A 19,537-nucleotide genomic window follows, 5' to 3' on the forward strand; every position below is an offset into this window, starting at 1 on the left:
GCGGGGGGATGTTGAAATCTGAGGGAGGGTGGAGTCTAGAACTCATTGGGAGGGGCGTGAGGGGGCCTTGATGAACTGGGTGGGTGGGTGGGAGGCCAAGGAGGGAGGCCTTGAACTGGGAAGGAGAGAGGGGAGGGTGGGGGATTGCCTTGCTAGCACCTGTTTCATTGTGTTAAGAAACAGGCCTTTTTTACTAGTATTCTATAATGGAATCTTGGTGCCCAGATACCTTTATGGAATTGGCACTCAGTGCTCTGTATCAAGGTACCTAACTTGTGGCACCCAGTTATAGAATTGCCCCTTATCCCCTTAATTCTGTAACAGTCGCCAAACATTGTGTGCGCAAATGAATTATATAACAAAGCTAATTAGCCCAAATAATTGGCTTTTTAACAAGTGATTATTGGTACTAATTAAATTGAATTGAACTTTCTGTGCGTAACAGGATCCGAACCTAAATTTTATACGCAGTTTGAAAAAGGGGGCGCGGAAATGGGAGGATTTTGGGCGGAACAGGGGCATTCTAAAAATTAACACATGTTGTTATAGAATAAGGGAGGACACATGCCTAATGTAGGTGTGTATATTTGCATCACGTTTCAGTTGGTGCAAATGGCTGCACCTAAAGTTAGGCGTCATTTCTGGCTATTCTATAAACTGTGCCTAGCTTTAAGGATAGCTTATAGAAAAGTGTTTTTTCAGGGTCAATTTTTACGGCACCATATACAGAATCAAGCCCTAAAGGGAGGGATTCTAAATATGGCACCTAAAAAATCCACATGCAAACCATTTTCACCTAAGTGTATTCTATAAGCAGTGCCTAGATTTAGGTGCGGTATATAGAATTACGTTTAGTTGATATCCCAGCGCTTAAAACTACGCAGATCCATTTACACCAACAAAAACTTGGCGTAAATCCTGGTGCATAGATTTAGGTGCACTAGGCCATATTCTATAACTATGCGTGTAAATTTCAAAACACCCACAAAACACCCATTTCCCTACCTATAACCATGCCCCTTTTTGGCTGCTTATATTAGAAGTTAGGTGCACTGCATTACAGAATATGCTTAGCGAGTTGTGCGCGTAAATTCTAATTATTGCCAATTAGTGCTCATCATTGCTTGTTAAGTGCTGTTATCAATGCCGATTGCCTTGTTAAGCAAATTAAGTTACGAGCGTTTTTGCAGAATGTGCTTAGATTTCAGCACAGATCTCTAGGCACGCTATATAGAATCCAGGGGATAGGGGTGATCTATAAGGAGCCATCTAGTCTTAGGCAAAAGGAAAGCACAGAAATAGCAGTATTCTGGCTGCTTATACATATAAATGACCTCTTATAGAATACCGCCCAGCAGAAAAATACACCCCAAGATTTGAAGGCACGTACGTTACCGGTGGCCATTCATATGGATGGAGGTTGAGTACAACATGGGTGGACCATACAGGCACATGTGCAAATGATATAATTCTATCATTCATGTGCATATGTGCATTATGTATGCATTTGAGACATGCTGAATTAAATTTTGTTTTTGGGACTGATGCTTATATCTCTGTGAATAACACACTTGTAGGGACTGAGCTCTAATGGTGTGCTTCTTCGGATGTGAAGGTCCCTTTCAGAAACATTTTGGGGGAGATTCTATATACGACGCCTAAAAAAAATCGGTGCCGAAATCAGTGCCGACTAAGCATATTCTAGAATCAGTGCCTAGATTTAGGTGCAGTATATACTAATGAAAATGTGGCATAAATCCCTGCGTGTAGATTTAAGCGCATTGGTCTATATTCTATAATGACGTGTAAATTTCGGAACACCCATGAAATGATCATTTCCCTGCCTATAACCATGCCCCTTTTTGCCTGCACACGTTAGAATTTTGGCACACTTCGTTACGGAATGCACTTAGTGAGTTGTGCGCGTAAATTTTAATTAGTGCCAATTAGTGCTCATTATTGCTTAAGTGCTGTTTTAAGCGCTCATTAGCTTGTTAAGTTATGTGTATTGATGTGAAGGGGCATAATCGAACGGAAACGTCTATCTCCAAGGGCGTTTATCTCCGAGAACAGGTCCGTGAAGGAGTGGACCGAAACGTATTTTCGAAAAACATGGACGTTTAGCTTTTTTTGAGCTGGGCGTTTTTGTTTTTCAGCGATAATGGAAACCGAAAGCGCCCAGCTCAAAAACGAATAACTCCAAAACATTTATTTGTGGGAGGGGCCAGGATTCGTAGTGCACTGGTCCCCCTCACATGCCAGGACACCAACCGGGCACCCTAGGGGGCACTTTTACAAAAAAAAAAAAAAAAAAACAAGGTAAAACAGCTCCCTGGTGCATAGCACCCTTCCCTTGAGTGTTGAGCCCCCCAAATCCCCCTCAAAACCCACTGCCCACAAGTCTACACCATTACTATAGCCCTAAGGGGTGAAAGGGGGCACCTACATGTGGGTACAGTGGGTTTGGGGGGCGGTTTGGAGGGCTCCCATTTACCAGCACAAGTGTAACAGGTGTGGGGGGGGATGGGCCTGGGTCCACCTGCCTGAAGTCCACTGCACCCCCTAATAACTGCTCCAGTGACCTGCATACTGCTGCCAGGGAGGTGGGTATGACATTTGAGGGTGAAAATAAAAAGTTGTGAAACGGCATATTTTGTGGTGGGAGGGGGTTTGTGACCACTGGGGGAGTCAGGGCAGGTCATCCCCGATTCCCTCCAGTGGTCATCTGGTCATTTAGGGCACTTTTTGGGGCCTTATTCATGGAAAAACAGGGTCCAGGAAAAGTGCCCTAAATTCTCGCTAAAAACGCATATTTTTTTTCCATTATTGGCGAAAGGCGTCCATCTCTGATCGCCCGATAACCACGCCCCAGTTCCGCCTTCACCACGCCTTCAACACGCCCCCATCAACTTTGTCCGCATCCAAATTCGGCTTTCGATTATACCGCTTGATTCGTTTTTGTGAGATAAACGTCTATCTCCCGATTTGGGTCACAATATAGGCGTTTTTCTATTTCGATTATAAGCAGGATAGAATCCACTTGGATTTTGGCTCGGATCTCTAGGTATGCTATATAAAATATTAGGATTTTTATTTATTTATTTTATTTATTGCATTTGTACTCCACATTTTCCCACCTATTTGCAGGCTCAATGTGGCTTACATAGTACCGTCAAAGGCATTTGCCCAGTCGGTTGATAACAAGTACAAGGTTGAAAAGTGATCGTATCAGTTATAAGTGGAGGGTCACAAGGGATAACGATTCCGTGTTGTCCAGTATGATTATAGTCATGCTGTGTTGCTGGGTGAAGAGGTTTATGTGGGGTTGTTGGGGTAGGCTGTTTTGAAGAGGTTGGTTTTTAGTGATTTCCTTAAGTTCAGGTGGTCGTGCATTGCTTATTATAGTAGATATTTGCAGCTTGGTTTTTTTTAGAACATGTAGGCACTGGCATTTATAGCAGCTATAGGGTTGGTGGAAGTGCTCAAGCCTTAATGTACATATGTTTTGGGCTAGTTGTGCTAATATTCTATAAAGAAAAATATGTGCTTATTGCTCTTTATAGAATGGACTTTAAATAGATGCTATAACCAGAACCTATAGTGGAGACCTTGTTATAGAATTACCCTTCCTATAACAACTTATTTCCATAATAACCAGAAAACCTAAAACTGATAAAGTTAGCATTTTGGATGACTTAAAATACTGGTGTATTGTCTTTAATTTGCTTCTTAATGCATTTGCAGTCACGCTTTGGAAACATCATATTTACTGTACAGTAATCACCTAAAAACACTACTATTAGTTACATGCAGTATTACACAGATTAACAATGTAGAAATGTACAATTACAGCATGCAAGTGCAGTGTAAATTCATTACAATAACAATAAAATACAAGCCAATACATGTGTCATGATGAGAGGTCAGTGTAACCGGTATGTGTTTAACTCAAACCTCTAGGAAATACATTGCCTCAGCATAAGGGAAAATAATCCTTCCTCTTACTAGCAAATGAAAAGAAGTTGAATCTAATTACCACCTAGATTCTATATATGGCACTTTGAGTTGTCCGTGCAAATTTGGATGCGTGTCCAAATTGCCTGCACAACTTAATTGACTAATAAGCCAATCAGCACCGATAATTAGGCAATAACAATTACCGTGCTAATTGGCAATAACTTGAATTTATGCAAGCATCCTTTTCTGTGTATTCTAAAAAGACGTGCGAGTAAATTCTAGTGCACAGATCTGGAAAGGGGGGCGTGACCATGGGAGGGGCACGGGCGGGTTGGGGGGCATTGTTATAGTCGCACCTAATTTATGTGTGGGGAATTTATACCAGGTTTTCATTGGTGTAAATGGTCACACCCAGTGGCGTAGCTACGTGGGGCCTGGGCCCCCGTAGATTTGGCCCTGGCCCCCTGCTGACGATCCCCTTGAACCCCCTCCTGCCACCAACCCTCCCCCGCCATCGCTGCCCGCCCCGCCGCCGCATCAGATACCTTGTTTGCTGCAGCCGAAGAGTCTTCTTCAGTTCAGCGCCAGAGTAGCGCCTTTGTTCAACGAAGTTCCTGCTGTGATCAGCTGGTTCTGATGCCTTACATCCTGCATTGTGCAGGACATAAGGCATCAGAACCAGCTGATCACAGCAGGAACTTTGTTGAATGAAGGCGCTACTCCGGCTCTGAACTGCAGAAGACTCTCTTCAGCTGCAGCAAACGAGATATCTGAGGTATCTGATGCGGCGGCGGGGCGGGCGGCGATGGTGGGGGAGGGTTGGTGGTGGGAGGGGGGTTCAAGGGGGTCATCGGCAGGCGGGTCCAATGCGGCGGCGGCAGCTGGGGGGCAGGGGCGGCTAAACAATGCCCCCCACCTCGGGCTCTGCCCCCACCCCCCTCCCAGCGAGGTCTGGCTACCCCCCTGGTCACACCTAAATGTAGTCGAGGCTCCTGGTGCTAAGCGCTATTCTATAAACTGCACCTAACTGGAAGCGTCACTTATAGAATAGCGCTAAGAACTATTTTTTTCAGCGCCATTTTTAGAATCTAGTCCTTAGCATCCATTTTTTAGGGTATCTGTGCAACCACCAGGCTGTGTGCATGCACTAACTAGTCTTGCTGAGAGCGGTCATCAACTATCCCTACTGGTAGTAGTGTTGTGAGCAGAAAAACACAGGCCTGCAGAGCTCTTGGTTCTAGTCTCCTATCCTTCTCTCATTATATCATGTTAAGCAGTAATGTAACCTTCCTGCTTGTAAATTACACTGCACAGCACCTTGTGCACCAACAAGAACTACCCAATAATCAGTGTTGATGCCCTATTTAACTGTTGCAAAATTCCTGCCATGCTCTGTACATTCACAGTGAAGATGTTAGGACAGTTTGTGGTAATCACATGTATGGATTTCACAACTCCCAAAGTTTGGCGTGATAGTCTATAAAACCTGATCAACATAAACCTGTGCCATGTTTTGTGATGGTTCGGTTAAAAGTGTGCCTTATATATGCCTTCTTCAATACAAAGTTCTTAAATGTTGATCTTTATATAATTGTCTTTTCTTCTCAACAACCAGAACAAATCCACTGGTACAGTGTTGCAGTACATCACTTTTTTTTTCAGTCGATCCATGTAGCCAGAAGTACCTGGAAATTGACTTCTATCCATTGTGAAATCACATATCTATATTGTCCATTCCACAGTGGAACATGCACATTTGCTGTAAGAAAAAGATTTTTCGTGGCATGAAGCAAAATGATTCATGCAATAAGTAAATGCTCAGAGTTAAGTGTTTTCCCTTTATAATTTAAGTGCATGGAGCATTGTCTTAGTTCCTATTCGTCCTCTGAGGAAACCACTCAGTTCTTCATTTGCAAAAACTTCCATTCTGAAATGAAGATTCATTCTTTTCACTAATAGACGGAGGAACAACAGTCTGGGGCAAGCCACTTATCTGTTTTGGTGAGTTGCCGCTGCTGGACTTGCTCCTGCTGTGATCTGGAGTCGGTTGAATGGGCAGAGACCTGGCCACGTTGGTCTTTATTAAGCAGCCACAAATCAGGCGAAAGAAAGCCCGTCGCATTTCCTTGCTGGCCAAAGTGTAGATAATAGGATTCATAGCAGAATTAAGAACAGCCAAAGCAATAAACCAATGGGCCTTATACAGAACAGCACAGGTTTTAACTTTGCAGGCTACATCTATTAACAGAAGGATAAAGAGAGGAGACCAGCAGGCAATGAAAACACCCACCACAATCACAACTGTCCTCAGCAGAGCCATGGACCTCTCTGAATTTCTATGGTTGGTAACTCTACGACTACTAGACTTTACTAAGATGTAAATACGTGCATAAAGGATAACAATTGCCAGCAGAATTAACATGAAGACGCTGATGCAAAATGCAACGTAACGCTTGGAATACAGTGGCAAAATCGTGGAGCAGTCTGTCAGCTTGCTGATGCAGTTCCATCCCAGGATCGGTAAGGCGCCCAGGGTAAAGGAAATAAGCCAACAAGTTCCGATGAGGAGAAACACCCTATACTTCTTGTTCGCATCGTAAGGCCTCATTTTAATCATGGTCAGGTGCCGTTCAATGGCTATAGCCAGTAAACTAAAAGTAGAAGCCCCGAGAGCAACAAACATGCTGCCTTCCCGAACAAACCAGACTGTGAGCGAAAGGCTCAGGGTTCTCTTTCCTGACATCAGGATATTTACTTTGTATGCTATTCCAGCCAACAAGTCGCAGAGGGCTAGGTTGGCAATGAAGAAGTACATCCGGTTATGGAATCTGTTATTTTTCCAGATGGCAATGAGAACCATCAGGTTCTCCAGTACTATAAAACTGCAGATGATCAGAAACACTATGTTTGTGACATCCATGCGATCGGTTGCACGGTCTCTTTGATTATACTTGCCCGTGTAATTGTAATGCTCTTCGATTATATAGTTTCGTTCATGAACTTGGCCGGTCTGCTTTGCAGCAGAGGCAGTAGCTACAGCCATGTTTAAAACTGTAATGCCTTTCTTCCACTAGAGGGAGTCAAAGTTCCATCCCCCACCTGACTTCTGCGTCTGGAGTATTCTGAGAGCCTTGTGTTAGCATTGTTGATTGCAGACTCCCAAGCTCCAGTAACAGCATGACAACCGAGATCCTGGAAAAAGAATAAAAGACAAAAAATGTGAGAGGATTCAATACATTCTGTTCAAATACCATATATATCGATAAAAGTAAGCTTAATTTTGTTTTGCGATCTGTAATCTGATTCTCCAACCTTACAGAAATAATTCTGTGCTAAAAATGGTGAAAAAACATGTCACATTTCATTCAGTTTAATCCCACCCATAAAGGACTATTTAATTTTTTTTAGTAATGGTTTTGCTCTTTTGGTGTAGAGCCTCATTTGGTTTTCTAGCAAATCTCATCTGTCTGTTTTGAGTGGCTTGATTTTGTGGCACCCATTGCTTTGATTCTGTTGCAGTGTTTACCCATCTTTTTTGTATCAGCAATAAGAGAAATCTTGTTTATGAATGAAACTGAGTGGTGCTATTTGATCAAAAGCCTATTGAAGAGGCAAGTTCCAGGTAGGTACTTGCTCATTCACTGAAAGCTCAAAGAAATCAAGAGATTCCTCAGAGAAAGGGGGGTTAATACGATTCAAGAACCTTGACCAGTAGCCACTAGGACAGGGGCAGGGGGGGGCAGGGGCTAGAGTGAGGGGGCACATTATAGCCCCCCCTACCGCCGTCAACCCCCCCCCCACCGCCGTTAACACTCCCTCCCTCCCCCGCCTACCGCCGTCACCTACCCCGAGGTCCGCTTCCTCCGGATTTTTAAAATATTGCTTCAGCTGGCGGGGGACCCCAACCCCCCGCCAGCCCAGCCGCGATCTTTAACTTTTTCATCCTCGTCGTGCAGCGCGCTGTGAAAGCTGCATGCATCTTTAGATCCAGTTGGATGGAGTCTGACGTCGCAGCACGTTGTAACGTCAACTGGAACTAAAGATGCATGCAGCTTTCACAGTGCGCTGCACGACGAGGATGAAAAAGTTAAAGATCGCGGCTGGGCTGGCGGGGGGTTGGGGTCCCCCGCCAGCTGAAGCAATATTTTAAAAAGCCGGAGGAAGCGGACCTCGGGGTAGGTGACAGCGGTAGGTGAGGGAGGGAGGGTTAATGGCGGTAGGGGGGTCCGGGGCAAAATCTGCAGGGGCCCAGGCCCCTGTGGCCCCATGCAGATACGCCCCTGCACTAGGAGCCGAAGGAAATGAAGGGGGGATTAGGGAGATCTGAAATAACAGACAGAGATGGTCTGAAGAGGATAGAGGAAGAGTTTTCAGTAAGTATATATGTAGAAGAGAAGTATGATCTGTCATGATTAAATCAAGAGTATGTCCTGCTGAATGTGTAGGAATCGTGACATACTGAGTGAGGCCTAAATCTGTTAGGAAAGAGGTAAAAAACTTGGTGCACGGATGAGATAAATTATCCAAGAGTGTCAAAATCCTCTAAAATGAGAAGGTTAGGAAACTTTGTCGAGGCATCTGCCAGAGATTTGTAAACTTGATCCCAGTCTTCAGACTTCAGTGAGGGGGAACAGTAAATGAGAAGAATATACGCATGTAGATTAGCAGCAACCTCCAGCAGCAGGAGTTAAGGAAAACGCAGGCCATGGAAGAGTATCTCCTTGACATATATATTCCTTTCCCCTCTGACACTCAGTCCCTGTTCAGCCTAGTTGGTATCCAGTGCCTGCCCTGTCCGGTAAGTCCTGCCGGCCGCCTGCACCCGGAGGCTCAACTCCTGGGGAAGGGCAGTCAAGCGCAGGTGAAGTCTAGCTGTTTCTGTCAGAGTTCTGCCTTGTCTCTGGTGTGGGGTGGTTTTGCCTGCCACTGCTGCTCCACGGCAGTCGCCCAAGGGCTCACGAACCTAGTTTCTGCCTTGAAAGCCTGACACCCACAGAAAACCATTGAAGTAATGAACAGAAAACCCCTCGCTGCTCGCCCCCCATTGCTCGCCTAAGGAGCAGGACCTGAGCGTGTGCCACCATGGCACAGATGCCGTCACTAAATAGCAGACTTAAAGAGCACATGCTTTTGGCACAATACAGTGACACATGCAGCAGAGATGTCACTGGGAGAGATAATCCAGTTAAGCCCTGCAACAAGAGGAAGTGTCCAGAAATAGCTCAATCATTGGAGGAGTGGCCTAGTGGTTAGGGTGGTGGACTTTGGTCCTGGGGAACTGAGGAACTGAGTTCAATTCCCACTTCAGGCACAGGCAGCTCCTTGTGACTCTGGGCAAGTCACTTAACCCTCCATTGCCCCATGTAAGCCGCATTGAGCCTGCCATGAGTGGGAAAGCGCGGGGTACAAATGTAACAAAACAACAAACAAACAAAACACTTGCACAGCTCAGAGTAAGTAAAAAGCATAAATGCCGCTAAATAGCAGACTTATGTAGCACTTGCTTTTGACATGATATGATGACACATGGATCATGTGACCCGGTGTCCAGCAGAGATGTTACTGGGAGAGGCAATCCAGTAAAGCCTTTTGGTGTGGTATGATGACATACGAGTCATGTGACCTAGCATGCAGCAGAGACAATTAGTGCATGCTAAATGCTAAGAAGTCCATAAGAATAAAATGGGCTTCTTAACATTTAACATGTGCTAACCATTAGCATGCACTAAATCCGTTAGTGCACCTTAGTTAAAGGAGCCCTTAGTAAAGGAAGAAGCAACGACCCAAGAAGGAATAATCCCATATGTGAATCGATGGTTTACTTTTTCAAAAAGCACAAAGACTAAGGGGTACACTATGACGTTACTGTGTAGTACATTTAAAACAAATTGGAGAAGCTGGAACTCATTGCTGAAAAAACGTGTTAGGATAACTGGCTTAAAATGTTTTTGGACAAATTCCTAGAAAAAAGTTATTAAACAGTTATTAAGTTAGACGGGGAAAGCTACTGCTTATCCCTGGGGATAATTAGCATGTCATCTTGCTATTTTGGGGGGATTCTGACAGGTATTTGGCACATGGACTGGCCACTGTTGGAAATATGATTCTGGGCTAGATGGACAATTGGCTTGACTCAGTATGGCTATTCATATGTTTTTATGTAGATATACAATTGTGACAGCCTTTTAAGTAAGAAAGTCTAGTTGCAACAAAAAAAACCCCCAAAAACTATAATATACATTACTTTATCAGCAGAGAGAATTATGGGCAATGTTTACTGAGGTACACTAGTATTTTTAGCGCATGCTAACCGTGTAGATGCCCTTAGGAATATTACACAGTTAGCATGCTCTAAACCTTAGCACGCACTAAAATGGCTAACGCACCTCTAGCATGGCTTAATAAACAGGGCCCTATATGTTTATGGAAATCTATCACCAACCTATGATTTGATTCAATTTATTAATTTGCTATACTGCTTACCACCAAAGCAGGCCCCTTTGGTGTTTTTCATAAGAAACAAGGCACATCTATGGCAGACTGTTATAAATAGGGAAAATTCTGTGTCATCTGTATAAAGTATAATAGCAAAATCCTCATTTCCTAAAGTATTAAGTTAGGTTAGGGGTGATGACCAATACAATATGCAAAAGGATTTTTAAATGGCTTTCTAACACAGGCTAAGCAAATATTCATATTAGAAGCATAATTTTCTGGCTATGGTAAAATGCAACAAACTAGAATAATGGTAAAGCAATATATTTTTTAGACAAATCCATTATGTTTGGGCCAGCCTGATGGTACCTGCATCAATTTCTGGGTCCAGCTTCTACTCCCCATCATTGGCTAAATTAGTCTTAGATAGTCAAGGGCCCTTTTACTATGCCGCAAAGGAACCTACATGCACCCAACATGTGCCAATTCGGAACCACCGCCCGGCTACCATGTGGCCCAGGCGGAAATTCAATTTTTTTACTTGTCCACTATCCAGCTTATTTTCGAAAGAGAAAGACGCCCATATTTCGAACCAAATCTGGAGATAGGCGTCTTTCTCCCGTGGGTGCCCAAATCAGTATAATCGAAAGCCGATTTTGGGCGGCTTCAACAGCAATCTGTCGCGGAAACGACCAAAGTTGACAGGGGCGTGTTGGAGGTGTGGTGAAGGTGGGACTAGGGCGTGGTTATCGGCCGAGGAGAGATGGTCGTCCTCGGCCGATAATCGAAAAAAGAAAGACGTTTTAGCGCGAATTTGGGTCACTTTTTTTGGACCCTGTTTTTTCACGAACAAGTCCCCAAAAAGTGGCCCAACTGCCCAGATGACCACTGGAGGGAATCGGGGATGACCTCCCCGGACTCCCCCAGTAGTCACTAACCCACTCCCACCAAAAAGAACCCACTTGAAAAACCTTTTTTGCCAGCCTGTATGGCAGCTTCAAATGCCGTACCCACCTCCATGACAGCAGAATGTGTTGTATCCTGTGACAGCCTTTCCCTGGTTCTGATGTGGCTCTTGGGTGAGTGTGACACCTTTTCTGTTATGTGCACCACAGAGTCACATCAGCAATGCATTGTGGTGGGTGTAGGGTATTGGGCTCCGTGATTCCACTAGCTTGTGTTAAATGCTCACGATGTTGGTAGGTGGTAGGCTCTACTCCCATGGTGCTTTTCCCCCTGCCTATTGGGTCAGAGTGTGCCCTGTTTTGTTTCCGGTAGTCCATGAGGTAGTGGTCATTTTTGTAAGCCAGTTTTAGATCCCTTTCATGTGTTAGCCACGTTACAGAACCTAGTTCTTACCTTGAATGTTGCTGAAAGAATTGTACAGCATTCTGCCAGCTCTGACCTACTGCTAATCTCAGTACCAGGGAGACTCATTGCCAGTGGGTCACAACCTCTGATCTGCAGTTAACTGTGAGTAAATGCGCTTATTCCAATAAAGGACGTTTTCGGAGCAATTAGTCTTCAGGTGTCAACTGGTGTGCCAAGGTTATACAGCAGCAACAAGTCCTAGAGGCCTGCATGTATGCAGGTCCCTGGAGCACTTTTAGTGGGTACCGCAGTGCACTTCAGGCAGGCGGACCCAGGCACATCCCCCTCCAACCTGTAACACTTGTGCTGGTAAATGGGAGGCCTCCAAACCCCACTGTACCCACATGTAGGTGCCCCCTTCACCCCTAAGAGCTATGGTAGTGTTGTACATTTGTGGGTAGTGGGTTTTGGTGGAGGGGGGTTGGGGGCTCTGCACCCGTGGTAAGGGAGCTATGCATGTGGAAGCAGTTTCTGAAGTCCACCGCACTGACCTCTACGGTGCCCAGTTGGTGTCCTGGCATGTCAGGGGGGCCAGTGTACTACGAATCCTGGCCCCTCCCATGACCAAATGGCTTGGATTAGGACGTTTGTGAGCTGGGCGTTTTTAGTTTCCATTATCGCTCAAAAAAAAACCAAATGCCCAGCTCACAAACAACTAAATCCATGGCACATTTGGTCCGTATTTTCGAACCAAAAGATGGACGCCCATTTTTTTCAAAAATACAGTCTGGCCCGCCCCTTCATGTACCCGTTTTCGGAAATAGTCGCCCAGGGAGATGGGCGTTCGTGTTCGATTATGCCCCTCCACGTGTGCTGGAAAATTTCCGGCGTGTGGCACTAACCAGGCGGCAATTGGCAGTGTATGTGTGCTGATGATTACCGCCTGGGTAATGCATGAGACCTTACCGCTAAGTCAATGGGTAGCAGTAAGGTCTCAAGCCCCAAATGGACGCGCGCCAATTTTTATTTTGATTCACGTCCATTTTCAGCCAAAAAAAAGGCTTTTGCAGGTGTGCTGAAAAATGGAGCTGCGCGTGTCCAAAATACGCATCTACACCAGCGCAGGCCATTTTTCAGTGGTCCTTGGTAAAAGGATCCCTAAATGCTGGTCCATGTCCAGTTACCAGTATTAAATATCCAATGCTAATTGCAACGGCCCTGGTTGCCGGAGCTTATGTGGGTCTTGGCTGATATTCAGCCAGCACCCACATAAGCCTTAATATGTTCTTTAGCCCCTTTGATTCCCCTCCCATCCTCTTGAAACAGCCCCTCCTTCTGATTCCCCTCCACCAGCCTGCAACATCAAGGCCCCCTCCCACTCCCCCAACCCCCCTTAGGTCTACCTCAGATCCCTGGTGGTCCAGTGGGGATGATGGGGTCAGGAGTTAATCCCACGCGCTCCTGCCCCTAGTGGTTGCATCATTAAAATGCATGCTGCAAACCTCTTGCAGCAGTCTCGCTTTACTTTAGGTTCAAAACTTACAACTTCTGGTCTGGACTGACTTACTGGATGAAAGGAGAGTGAATTCATGCACATTTTGGCCTCCCAGCTCTTACTGGTCCTGGGCCTGACCCCACAAACAAAGTCTACAATTATTAAAAGTAACCCACCATGATGCTCACTGTGCAAATAAGGATTATAGTTGAAAAATATTTGTGTATGTGTGTAAGAATTCCAGAAAAAAATTGCATGAGAAGTGTAGTCAAATTCCTATGGGTATAATTTATTTATTTATAATGCTCCCTGAAATATACAATTAATAAAATGCACAAATAACAATTAAGCATAAAATTACCCACTCCACCCAATAAATAAAGCATCAACCCCACAGCCCTAGGCCATTCTAATCCTAACTATAAGCACAACAAAATAGATAAGATTTCAATCTCTTCTGAAATTTGGTCAAATCTATCTTCCACTGTAACTCATCAAAGAGGGTGTACCAAATCTGTCCTTACAGAAAACGCTAATTCTCTATGTCTTGCCAGCTAAACTTCCTTAATCCTTGGGGTAAATAAGAGATGCAGACAGCATCCTGGTTTGGTCCTGGAAACTAGTCTGTAGATAATCCAATACTCATTGGGCCCAACATTTAAGGCAAGTATCAAAACCTTAAACTGAATATGATACTGAATTGCCAATTGATGTAGCCATTTCAATATAAGAAACATGTGGAGGGGCATTTTCGATGTGACGTCTAAGTCCGACTTTGGACGTTTTGCAAAAACGTCCAAAATCTGAATAGCAAAGAAGGTCATTTTAAAAAAAGAAAAACATCTATATTTTGTTATTGAAAATAGGTTTTCTGATTTGGATGTTTTATTTTTTGGTCCATTTTTGAAAAAAAAAAAAAAAAAAAACCATCCAAAGTGCAAAACACAAAAAATCAAGCCATTAGGATGTAGGAGGAGCCAGCATTTTTAGTATACTGGTCCCCCTGACATCCCAGGAAAGCAATAGGGCACCCTAGGGGGCACTGCAGTGGACTTCATAAAATGTTGCCAGGTACACATCTGACCATTGCTCCCTTACCTTGTCTCCTGAGCCCCCCCAAAACCTACCCAAAACCCACTATCCCCAACTATACACCACTACCATAGTCCTTACAGGTGAAGGGGGCACATATATGTGGGTACAGTGGGTTTCTGGTGAGTTTGGGAGGGCTCACAGTTTCCTCCACAAGTGTAACAGGTAGGGGGAGGTAGAAGCCTGGGTCCACCTGTCTGCAGTGCACTGCACCCACCACTAGACTACTCCAGGGACCTGCATGCTATTCTAATGGACCTGAGTCTGAGGTTGGCATAGAGGCTGGCAAGTAACGTTTTTCATCACATTTTTGGGGGTGGGAGGAGGTTAGTGACCACTGGGGGAATAAGGGGAGGTCATCCCTGATTCCCTCCAGTGGTCATCTGGTTACTTAGGGCACCTTTTTGTGCCTTATTCATTATAAAAACAGGTCTAGCTCAAAACGTCTTAGTTTTAGTCCTGGACATTTTTGTTTTCTTCCATTATGGTTGAAAAGCATCTAAGTCTCAGGAACGCCGAAGTCCCACTCTGAACATGCCTCGAGATTTAGACACACTTCTGACGGACTTCAATGAAAAACATCTAAAAATAGGTTTCAAAAATACTGATTTGGACGTTTTTGTGAGAAAAACATCCAAATTCTGCTTTATGCCACTTTTTAGACGTTTTTCTGTTTTGAAAATGAGCCCAATAGTCAAATTTGGATACCCCCTCTATCACGCATCCCATGGTGTTTTGTACCAACTGTAATGAGTGGATATTCTTATTACAGAAGTCCTGAAAAAAGAATAATAGTCTTATCATGGCAGCATCAATGAACGTTTTATAGTGTCATCTCCAAATAAGACTTTTATTTTGCATGCTCCCTTATTTGCAAGTAGGCTGAACACATTCGTTTGTCTATATGTTAAGAAGCTGACAACTGATCTGAGGCAAGTAAAAAAATTTGGTTCATTAGCATATGGGAAAAGCACATCATGCTACACTCTAGGGATATGCATTCATTTGAAATTGCATATTACTTTAAACCAGAATCAACAGGAACCCCCCCCCCCCCCACCCCAATTTTATTTTATTCTCTATCTTCTAGGGATCATTTTTGTAATAGTGTACATTATTTGAGCAAAAGAGTGCAGCATTTTTGCAATTGTGCTCTAGTGCTCACTATTGTAAAATAATGTGCGTTATAAAATAGTATACACTATTGACATTGCCCCAAAGCAAAAAATAAACAAAATATCAAAGAAAACGAGAAATCACATAAACAACACAGAAAACTAAACAAAATGAACCTTTTTGCCCTGAACACACCTACTGCCCTGCGTTAGGGGTCTGTAGTGTCCAATAGAGGTATCAAAAAGCCCGCATCCAACATAAAAACCTACATTGAGACTTCCTTCTTGAACTCAAATTTTCTAAGAGAACGCCAACACTTTTGGCAATGACGGTATTACACGGCAGTTCAAGAAGGAAATCTCAGTGTAGGTTTTTATGTTGAATGTTGCCATTTTAATACCTCTGTTGAACACTACAGACTCCTGACGCATGTGACACAAGCCAAAACACAACCTATGCAATCTTTTGAATAACTTGGACTATCCATTCTCGTGCTGCCTCATGCCTTCATTTGATGGTCATCGCTGTCATCATATCTGTTTGCTCTTGCGGAGACCTTCCACCTGCTAATTTGTTGTTACAGTTTCCTAAATTTAATTTTATTAGGTGGTTACTTATAGATGCTTGAAATCTGGGCGGGAACAAATTTTCAGCACTAGCAAGCTAATTTAGGGACTCGTGCACTCAGCTTTTTCATCATAGACACAGAAAGGGATACAAGCTCTAGTAAATTAGTCTCTCAGTTTGCCTTATCTAGCAGCAGTAATAGTTTGCTTACATTTACTATCCAGATTGAAGCCTATTTTTATCTGCAACCTATCTGAGTAGGCTGCAACTGAAATTTATCCTAAAAAGACTATAATATAGTCTGATATATACATAATTCAAAGGCATTTTCAGTATTGACCCTTTTGCAAATTCAAAGGTGTTTTGAGAGGAGGGGGGAAGGAGGAGGACCCATCTTTTCCTATTCATCATGGAAGAAAGAGAGAAAAAAAAGTAGACAGAAACATTTATGGTGACTAAAATCTAGGCACGTCCCATTTACGCGCCTAGCGGTATTCTATAAGCCATGTCTACATTCAGACACGGTTCATAGAATAGTGCATAGGTTTGATGGATGTGTCTTGGATTCAAAATTTTTTCAACAGAAATCAGTGATTGCAAAGGGGGCCACATTCGCCCCAACAGTCGCGAATCTCTACATGGCAATGTTTGAAGAGAAATGGATATATAAGTCTACATATTTTCGATATGCCTGCTGTTGGAAGTGCTTTATTGATGACATTTTCTGTTTGTGGTCGGGCATGATGGAGATGCTACAGCAATTTGTGAATTTTCTGAACAGCCGTCACCGGCAAATTAATTTGAGATGATTATCGATAAACAACTTATATCATTTTTGGATGTGCAGGTACAGAAAACAGCTGGAGGGTTCCAGACTACGGTCTTTTCTAAGCTGACTGACCGGAATTCTCTTTTACATTTTTCAAGTATGCACCCTCCACATATGAAGAAGAACATTCCCTTTGCTCAATTTTTGCGCTATAGGAGGAGATGTTCTTCTGATCAGGACTACAAACAACGGACTGAACAACTAGCCTCTAAGTTGCTCCAGCGCGGATATCCTCGGCATATTGTCAAGAAAGCGGCTAAAAGGGCAAGATATAATCCTAGAGAAGCTCTTTTACAATATAAAGCTACTCAACAAAGTGAAGACATACTTCCATTTGTTTTGAAATTTAATGCGAATACGGCCAGATTATGCAAAACTGTAAGGAGACACTTTGATCTACTCGACACACCCTACGTTTGCAAGATCGAATATTATATTTTCCTATCAAAGAGGATGTAACCTAGCGGACTTGTTAAGTCTGAATGATGTGTGGTCACATAAGCAGTCACCTAGTGCTAGAGGAAACCATACAAGATGTGGCCATTGTTCTGTTTGCCACATTATGATGGAAGGTGAGGAATTTATTCAACCTAAAACTGGAAAGAGATGTGTGCTGCGATCCAATACCACATGTGGGTCAGCAGGAGCTATATATGTTATTAAATGTCCCTGTGGATTACTTTACATAGGGCAGACCACCAGAAGTTTAAAAATTAGATTGATGGAACACCGATCCTGCCTGAAATTGCTAAAACGTGAAGCACCATTGGTGACACATTGTGAGACTCAACACCATCAATTTGATAATCTGACATGCATGGTTTTGGAACAGATCAAGCCATCTCAAAGACGAGGAGACTGGAGTAAAGCATTGCGTCAGAGAGAACAAAAATGGATTTTTCTCTTCAACTCTGTTGAACCGAAGGGATTGAATGTTCGAGTAGAATGGTCAGCGTTCTTTTAATGGGATTAGTGTCTGTAACCGGATGAATGTGGTAAATTGGATAATTGGAGATCAATAGAAAGCAGTGACGTATTGGACTGATTGAAGAACCGGAAGGGGAGGAGACTCTCCTCCCTATATATCCAAGATGTCGGACTCCGTAGGTTTTTACCTGCTTGAGTGATTTCTTGGGTTCAGCAGAGTAAACACAGGATCAAATATTTGTGGATTGGAGATTTGGAGATTATTATACAACCCCTGATGCAGCAACAGCGAAATGAGGGGGTCCCTGCCGTCGGGTTGAACCGTCGGGTGATACCGATAGGAACAGAGCACTAGAGTGATCCGATTTAAAGCTAAGTGATATCTGGAGGGTACACCGGGGCTGAAAACAATATAGACAGTTTGTACATGAAATCTACTTTATTTATGAACTATCAAATAATTGATCTGAGTAATTTGAAACACACACACAGTTTTGAGAAGCACTGAGATAGATATATCGTGCTAAAAGATTTTGGATGATAAACATTAAGGCAGGTATGCTAAGTAATGGAGTTTTCTTTTCTTAAGCCACATGATGGGATACCAAGCTCAAACCTTATAGTCTGCATGTTCAGGCTGGTTGGGCGGCTTTACTGAGGCTTTTTTTCTCCATTTATGTAAGATAGTTGGTTAACAGTGTGAGTGACTATTATAAACTGTACACAGCTGGTGCAAGGCTGGGTGGTTGATTTTCGTTTGATAAAGGCAAGCTTGAGTGAACTATTAGATTTAGATGTAGCCATTTACGCCAGTGAAAAGCTGGTGTAAATGCCTGCGCCTAGATCTAGGTGCTCGCCCAAATTCTATAACCACGTTCATGGATTTGATTGATTGCCCCAACACGCCCACACTCCTCCCATTACCATGCCAGCTACACGTGCTGGAATTTACATGTGCCTCCTTTTAGATTATGCCTAAAAATATGCAAGAGTAAATTCCAATTATTGTCAATTAGTACTGATAATTAGTCATTATTGGCCAATTAGCAACACTAATAGGTTCGGTAACTAATTGAGTAGCACACATAAATTGGCCTCGCACACAAGTTAATGCACGCTACTCAGCGTGCCATATATAGAATTCGGGGGGTTTGTGGAACCTTGGAAGAAAGGAAGAGAGCTGCTGAAATCCCAGCTGTCACTCCTCTTACAGAAGCCCTCTCTTTCCCTTACAAAAGCTGTCACTATATTTCTTACTAAACTCAATTTTAAAATAAACAAAATAGGAAGAATGGAGAAATGTTTATTAAAAGAGGTACTTGGTGATCTTTTCTTCTTCTTTTTTTTTATTTGAAAGATTAATTTTAGCTGTAGAAAATGTGCACAGCTTTGCTATTTGCCAAAAAACATTAATCAGAGCAAATCCAGCTCCGAAGCAACCAAACGAGTCCAACAAACATGTAGGGCAGGACAACTTTTTCGTGAAAGCTGTAAAGTTCTTCATTGCATTGTATAATTTTTCTTTTCATAGCATTTTCAAGGCTTTCAGCTTCCATTTCATACAAATCTAATCCATTTTTAGATATTCCTGAGCATTTTTATCCTGGATGTTTCATCACTCTGAAATTACTGTGATTGTGACCTTCACTTTAATAGCATTGTGGCATTGCAGATGTTGTGACAGAATAGCATTTGCACCCCCACCACCCCCACTGCCATTCTGCCCAATTGCACAGTCTAGTTCTAATCATCAGCCTTCCTCATCTTTATCACCATGCTTTGTGTTAAGATCTTCCAGCTTCCAGACC

General features: G+C 43.3%; 1 protein-coding gene across 1 annotated transcript in view; it reads right to left on the bottom strand.

Annotated features, from left to right (window-relative positions):
- Positions 1–4,996: 4,996 nt before the first annotated feature.
- The window catches only part of S1PR3 (sphingosine-1-phosphate receptor 3), a 52,801-nt gene continuing 38,260 nt past the window's right edge, over positions 4,997–19,537 (bottom strand). Inside the window, exon 2 of the mRNA XM_030192334.1 lies at positions 4,997–7,149. Within this exon, the coding sequence (XP_030048194.1) occupies positions 5,864–7,000 (1,137 nt within the window). The 5' untranslated portion in view covers positions 7,001–7,149 and the 3' untranslated portion in view covers positions 4,997–5,863. The remainder of the gene's footprint in view (positions 7,150–19,537) is intronic.

This window comes from Microcaecilia unicolor, chromosome 2, assembly GCF_901765095.1.
Source record: "Microcaecilia unicolor chromosome 2, aMicUni1.1, whole genome shotgun sequence".
Taxonomy (NCBI): Eukaryota; Metazoa; Chordata; class Amphibia; order Gymnophiona; family Siphonopidae; genus Microcaecilia; species Microcaecilia unicolor.